We start from the raw sequence: 7,637 nt of genomic DNA, 5'->3' as shown, positions 1-7,637 counted from the left end.
CAGTGGCAAAGTGGGATATATAATGACGAAACAATACCGAAGTGGGGATTTCACATCCCAGCTATTGACAAGGGAGTTCTTGGCAGGCAGGATGCTATCAAACTTAAGTTTCCTTTTACATCTTCGAGGCACTTTCCTTTCTCTGGAGGCGATGGGCATTATCAGGACAGGAGTGTATTCCTAACGGCCCAATAGCACCTTCTTTCAATGTGACTAGTTCGGGACGTGAGGAGGTGACCGGTTGCTTCCCAGCTTGTGGCTGCCTCTGTTGCTTAGCCGAAGATTTTAGGGCCTCAGACTGTCACGGTAAGAGAAGGCCCTTACACCAGCAGACCGTGATTTTGATTCTTCCTTTTATACCCCTAACTAGCCAAGTGATAAGAACACGCCTAAATTCTTAGCGTACAGGCCTTCACCGACAGGCCTGAATAGCTATATCCGAACACCCCCCAACTCCGCAGTCAGACGTGACTCTCAGCCAGCCAGGAAAACAGAAGGTTTATTAGACGACAGGGACGTGGTCTAAAACAGAGCTTGTAGGTGCAGAGAACGGGACCCCTCAGTCAGGTCCATCTTCGGGGGGCAGGGAGGCCAGAGCCCCATCTGGCCTTCCCTCCGTTTCCCCAGCCCGCTCTCCACCCCAGCTCTCTCCAGCCGTCTCCCCCGGCCAGGAGGCCACCTGATCCCTTTGTTCTCCAAACCCTTCAGTTGGCACCTTTGCAGAGGAGGGGGCCCGGGCCATCACTTGCCAGGAGACAGGGTGTCGGCCGTTCTCTGTGCGGACCCCTGCACACACCTGCCCTCTAGGGCTCTGTGACGATCATACACCCTTATCCCGCCACCTAGATACTTAAGAACTGCCTAGGGGAAACTGAGGCACCCACCCAGTCTTCAGAGAAACCATTAAGAACATTCCCACTTCGTCACAGGGGGGAGAGAGCAAAGCTGGTTCCATAAAGGGCCCTGCGAAACCCCACTCAAAACTGGGGAGAGAACCCAGGAGTCCTGGCTCCCAGCCCCACCCGCTCTAACCCACCAGCCTCCACTACCCACCCAGAGCGACAATGGTGTGTGTGGGGGGGAGCTGGGAGCCAGGACTCCTGGGTTCTCTCCCTGGCTCTGGGAGGGGAGTTCCCTCGTTACCACTCCAGCTACCAGTGGCTTATCAGGACCCGGCGGCGGGGGGCGGAAATAAGGGGTTCACACGGGATCTTTCACCCCTGGCACGGTGCCCAGCTCGCTTGTCTTCCCATCCCCCAGCGTGTGGTTTGATCCGAGCCGCCGGCTGCCCAGACTTGGGAATCCCCCCCCCCCCCCACCGCCCAGATCCAGCTCGGCAGCCAGATCCCGCCCAGCTGGGGAGCGGGCGGGGGGGAAGGGCGTGGACGGCTGTAAATCCTTGCGCTATATAGATCGCAGGTGGCAGGCTGGAAGGCCACACCCAGCCCCATCGCCCGCTGGCCACGGGTGGCCATGGAGTGCGTCGTCCGCCCGGCCCAGAGCACCGACTGTGACCACGTCATGGGCATGATCCGCGTGAGCTGCCGTGGGGCAGGGGTGGGGGCCGGCTGGGGGCTGCTGGGGGCATCGGGAAGCCGGGGTTCCCTTCCTGAGTGAGTTTGCCCACCCCGGAAATGTTCTGTGCCTCAGTTTCCACAGAGGCGGAGAACAGTCCGTGCTCTGTTAATGCATCAATGCCTTGCCGCATCTGTCCGTTCCTACATGGCTAATCTTATCTCTCCGTCCCCAGGCAACACCCCACAGTCCATCTATCTAGCCCCACAGTGTTGGGGTTTCCCCCACCTACTCTGAGTCTTGCTCGTTCCCGGGGTCTCTGACTCTGTTTGTTCCCCCCAGGAGATTGCCGAATATCATAACCTGCTGGACGAGGTGACAATCAACTCCCAGGGTGAGCCAGACAATGGGGGGCTGCGTGTGAGGAGGGGACACCCCCAAACTCCGCCTGATCCCCCCACTCACTTTGACCTCCCAACCTTCCCTGGAAACCTCCCCCAAATTCACCCCTCTAGTCCCCTCCTGACCTTCCCCCCAAACTTCCCCCAAACACCCAGTTTTCCCCAACCCCTCTGACCCTCCCCATCCTTCCTACCACCACCCCAAACTCCTCCCCACACCTGTTGTCTGTCTGCTCCATTTCTCCCTGTAGTGTTGAGGGCTGACGGGTTTGGAGGGGACCCCTTCTACCAATGTCTCGTAGCAGAACTGGCCCCAGAGCAAGAAGACAAGCAAGGTATGTAAATTCATAATCCTCGCTCCGGTGTCAATCAGGAGTCACTCTGGTGTCAATCAGGAATCACTCTACTGGAGTGCACAGGACTGCTTCCCCTCTAGCTCACTCCGGTGTCAATCAGGAGTCACTCCAGTGGAGTCAATGGGGCCAATTCCCATCTCATTCACCCCGGGGTCAATCAAGAGTCACTCCATTGGAGCCAGCAATCTGGATCCTGAGCTAGTGTGAACCCAGAGTAGTTCTGACTCTGTGGCTTTATCCCCATCTTAAACCAGATCCAACCCCGCCTCTCGCTGGATCCGGACCTGGACCCCAGGTCCTGTGTGGTACCCACCTCCCCCAAGTCCATCCCTACCCCACAGTGGCTGGCCCCTGTTTGATCCCTCTCTCTCCCCCAGGTCGCCTAATCGGCTACGTCTTATTCTTCTTTGGCTACAGTGTGAACACAGGCCGTATTGTCTACTTGGAGAATCTATATGTGGTCTCTGAATTCAGAGGTAGGGTGCCATGCTGCGTCCTTTGGGGAATGAGCCATGGCGGGGGAGAGGATGGGGAGCAGGGGGAGTGAGAGGCAAAATCAGCCCCAGTGTGACTCCAGTGGAATGACTCCTGATTGACTCCAGAGTGACTCCTGATTGACTCTGGAGTGGAGTGAACAGCAGGAATCAACTTTGCAGTCAAGAGAGAAGGAAGAATTTCAGCCGGTGAGTTTTGTAACTGTTTGTTCCAGAAGCCAGGATTGCTCAGCCAAGGGTCAAGGCCACCCGCTCAGGATGATGGCCCCAGAAGGCTCCACCCCGTCTGTTCAGATCATGGCGATAATCTGCACCGCCGAGTCTGTCAATGATTAAGAAGCCAGGCAACAGGGATGTGGAAAACAAAGCGGGGGCGGGGGGGGGGGGAAATATGACGTCTCCCAGTTAAAGAAGTCTGGGCTGCATGAATGGACTGTACGGTGGGTAGAAAGCTGGCTAGATCATCGGGCTCAACGGGGAGTGATCAACGGCTCCATGTCATGTTGGCAGCCGGTATCAAGTGGAGTGCCCCAGGGGTCGGTCCTGGGGCCGGTTTTGTTCAATATCTTCATAAATGATCTGGAGGATGGTGTGGATTGCACTCTCAGCGAGTTTGCGGATGATACTAAACTGGGAGGAGTGGTAGATACGCTGGAGGGGAGGGATAGGACACAGAGGGCCCTAGACAAATTAGAGGATTGGGCCAAAAGAAATCTGATGAGGTTCAATAAGGATAAGTGCAGGGTCCTGCACTTAGGACGGAAGAACCCAATGCACCGCTACAGACTAGGGACCGAATGGCTCGGCAGCAGTTCTGCAGAAAAGGACCTAGGGGTGACAGTGGACGAGAAGCTGGATATGAGTCAGCAGTGTGCCCTTGTTGCCAAGAAGGCCAATGGCATTTTGGGATGTATACGTAGGGGCATTGCCAGCAGATCGAGGGACGCGCTCGTTCCCCTCTATTCGACATTGGTGAGGCCTCATCTGGAGTACTGTGTCCAGTTTGGGGCCCCACATGACAAGAAGGATGTGATAAAACTGGAAAGCGGCCAGCGGAGGGCAACAAAAATGATTACGGGACTGGAGCACATGACTTACGAGGAGAGGCTGAGGGAACTGGGCATGTTTAGTCTACAGAAGAGAAGAGTGAGGGGGGATTTGATAGGAGCCTTCAACTACCTGAAGGGGTTTCCAAAGAGGAGGGAGCTCGGCTGGTCTCAGCGGTGGCAGACGACACAACAAGGAGTAATGGTCTCACGTTGCCGTGGGGGAGGTCTAGGTTGGATATTAGGAAACACTATTTCACGAGGAGGGTGGTGAAACACTGGAATGCGTTACCTAGGGAGGTGGTGGAATCTCCTTCCTTAGAGGTTTTTAAGGCCTGGCTTGACAAAGCCCTGGCTGGGATGATTTAACTGGGAATTGGTCCTGCTTTGAGCAGGGGCTTGGACTAGACACCTGCTGAGGTCTCTTCCAACCCAGATCTTCTATGATAGCTGTGTCCTCTTAATGTGAACTAACGCTGTCAATCTGGAGTCACTCCACTGTCGTTCACAGGTCCAGTTTCCCTCTCGCTCAATCCAGAGTCAATCAGGAGTCACTCCGCGGGCGTTCACAGGGCTGGTTCCCCTCATTCACCCCGGTTTTGCAGGGGAGAGAAGGGGAGGAGACTATGGATGCTGATTGTGGGGGGGAGGGCAGTGCCCATCTGGACCCAAACGAGCTGTAACCCCCCTTTTCCGGGCTTTGGCTCCCTAGGCCGGGGGATCGGGAAGAAGCTGCTGAGTGAAATGGCTAAGGTAAGATTTTACCCCCTCTCCCTCTGCCCCACCCCCCAGGTTCTCCCCCCAGCCAACCCCAATGAGGGGAGGGGATTGGCACACGGGATTTGGGCTGGAGTGTCAGGTGATCAGGCACAAACCCCGCCCCCTTCTCCTTCACCCCACCCACCCCATCCCAGAGGGGGTGGGGCGGCCCCCCACTGGGGTCAGCAGCGGGCCCTGGGGGACATGCTCTCAAGGTGCCACGCTCAATAGAGCTGGATTAGGGGAGGCTGGGATGGATTAATATGTCTGGATTGGGATTGAGGATAGGTTGGGGATAGATTAATCATTCTGGTTTGGGATTGAGAGTAGATTAGGGATAGATTAAGGAATCTGGATTGGTACTAGGGTAGAATGGGGTAGATTAAAGAGTCTGAATTGGGAGTATGGGTTGATTGGGAATAGATTAATCAATCTGGATTGGGATTAGGGGTCGATTGGTGATAGATTAATCAGTCAGGGTTGGGATTAGGGGTAGATTGGGGATAGATTAAACCATCTGGATTGGGATTAGGGGTTGAATGGGAATAGATTAAACACTCTGGATTGTGATAGACTGGGGATAGATTGAGGAGTCTGGATTAGGATTAGAGTCAGACCATGGATAGATTAAGCAGTCTGGATTGGTGTTGGGGTAGATTTCGGATAGAATAAGAAGTCTGGTTTGGGATTTGGGCTAGATAATGTCAGGTTAAATAAAATGGACTGAATTAGAATTGGGTTTACGTTTAGATAAACACAGTCTGGATTAATATTAGGATGTGATTTGTTTTCTTGATTGGATTATGACTAGTTAGATAAAGGAACCCTGGGTTCGGAATATATTTATATAGCCGTGTCATGGACTCATGCCCACTCTTGGCCCCGTGCGGTCCCTGCGGGGGACCCCTTTCAGGGCGACAGCCCTTCTCGGGGCTCCACTCTCTCTCAGGGGTGCTATCTCTCCGAGCCATAGCATGCCTTGTCTCTTGCTGTGGGCCACCCCAAGGAGTCCCCTCGCTCTGGACCCCCGGGGCCTCCACTCCCAGAGGGAATGGTGCCCCCCTGTTCTCTAGACCAGAGCGACTCCCAGCCACCGAAAAACAGGAGGGTTTATTGAGCGTCTGAACCCAGCACAGGAAACTCTCCAGGTCCTCGGGCCTAGCAACCCCCATCTCTAGGCTGTTGTCTGGAGGTCCCGGCAACCACATACCCTCTCTCACCACCTTGTTAAACTGAGGCGCTCCAAATATCCCCAATTTCGTCACAAGCTGTAGGCGTGATTTGGATGACAGGGCTCAGTAAGAAACTAATCTGGATTGGTATAAGGATAGAGAGTGGATTAAGAGGAGAGTGGATTAAGGCTAGTGTTATCTGGGGGAATCTGGATAAAGTGGAGAGGGTGGAATCTGGATTAAGGTTAGAGGTCAAGTAAGGATTAGGTTTAGACGGTGGAATCTGGATTAGGGTAAAGAGACAATGAGTCTGGATTAGGATTAGGGGGCAGAATCAACTAGGACAGGTTGAGTGTAGGATTTGGGACACCTGTATAAGGATTAGGGTTAGATTGGTATCTAGATTTGTATTAGGAGGGTCTGGATTAGGACTAGACAGGGCTAGATAAGGAGAAATCACCCATGCTGCTCTGTATCAGGATTAGATCAATGTGGATTAGGATTAGGAGGGACTGGTACATGAGAAACTTTACATTCTGGTCTGGATTAGGATTATCTGGGACCGGATTAGGTTGGTGGGATTAGTCCGTGCATGGATGCGCCTTCTCTCTGACCCAGAGCCAGCCCCCCCAGTCTCCTCCCCCATGCGGTGACCCGCCCCTCTCCCGTCGCGGCAGGCGGTGCTGGCCCGAGGCTGCAGCGAGATGAAGTTCACAGTGGTGGCGTGGAACAGCCAGGCCCTGGCGTGGTACCGGCACCTCGGGGCCCAGGACAAGACGGAGGCGAGCGACTGGCACTGCTTCGAGCTGGGGGCCGAGGCCCTGCGCAGGCTGGCAGGGGACGGACGGTGATTCGGGGCCATGGGGAGCCGGGCTGGGGCCACGGAGCTAAATCAACCGGAGCCCTCCGGGCCCCATGGAGTCCTGCGTCTGCACCCCACAGCCCTCCATCCCTCCTTCCATCCCACACAGCCCTCCATCCCTCCTTCCATCCCTCCTTCCATCCCACACAGCCCTCCATCCATCCATCCCTCCTTCCATCCCACACAGCCCTCCATCCATCCAGCCCTCCTTCCATGCCACACAGCCCTCCATCCCTCCTTCCATCCCACACAGCCCTCCAGCCCTCCTTCCATCCCCCATAGCCCTCCAGCCCTCCTTCCATCCCCCATAGCCCTCCAGCCCTCCTTCCATCCCACACAGCCCTCCATCCCTCCTTCCATCCCACACAGCCCTCCATCCCTCCTTCCATCCCTCCTTCCATCCCACACAGCCCTCCATCCATCCATCCCTCCTTCCATCCCACACAGCCCTCCATCCATCCAGCCCTCCTTCCATGCCACACAGCCCTCCATCCCTCCTTCCATCCCACACAGCCCTCCAGCCCTCCTTCCATCCCCCATAGCCCTCCAGCCCTCCTTCCATCCCCCATAGCCCTCCAGCCCTCCTTCCATCCCACACAGCCCTCCATCCCTCCTTCCATCCCCCACAGCCCTCCAGCCCTCCTTCCATCCCACACAGCCCTCCATCCATCCAGCCCTCCTTCCATCCCCCATAGCCCTCCAGCCCTCCTTCCATCCCACACAGCCCTCCATCCATCCAGCCCTCCTTCCATCCCACACAGCCCTCCATCCCTCCTTCCATCCCCCACAGCCCTCCAGCCCTCCTTCCATCCCACACAGCCCTCCATCCATCCATCCCTCCTTCCATCCCCCATAGCCCTCCAGCCCTCCTTCCATCCCCCATAGCCCTCCAGCCCTCCTTCCATCCCACACAGCCCTCCATCCGTCCAGCCCTCCTTCCATCCCCCATAGCCCTCCAGCCCTCCTTCCATCCCCCATAGCCCTCCAGCCCTCCTTCCATCCCCCACAGCCCTCCAGCCCTCCTTCCATCCC

At 56.1% G+C, this 7,637-nt stretch overlaps 1 protein-coding gene across 1 annotated transcript; it reads left to right on the top strand.

Annotated features, from left to right (window-relative positions):
- The first annotated feature begins 1,454 nt into the window (after positions 1–1,454).
- LOC125628712 (thialysine N-epsilon-acetyltransferase-like) lies at positions 1,455–7,094 on the top strand. Its single transcript, XM_048833977.2, has 6 exons — positions 1,455–1,536; positions 1,858–1,909; positions 2,168–2,251; positions 2,650–2,748; positions 4,525–4,565; positions 6,421–7,094. Exons 1-6 carry the CDS (start codon positions 1,474–1,476, stop codon positions 6,592–6,594), a joined length of 513 nt encoding a protein of 170 aa, XP_048689934.1. The 5' UTR covers positions 1,455–1,473; the 3' UTR covers positions 6,595–7,094.
- The last annotated feature ends 543 nt before the right edge of the window (positions 7,095–7,637 follow it).

This window comes from Caretta caretta, chromosome 28 (assembly GCF_965140235.1).
Source record: "Caretta caretta isolate rCarCar2 chromosome 28, rCarCar1.hap1, whole genome shotgun sequence".
Lineage (NCBI taxonomy): Eukaryota > Metazoa > Chordata > Testudines > Cheloniidae > Caretta > Caretta caretta.
This window is presented reverse-complemented; position numbering and strand designations above follow the sequence as displayed.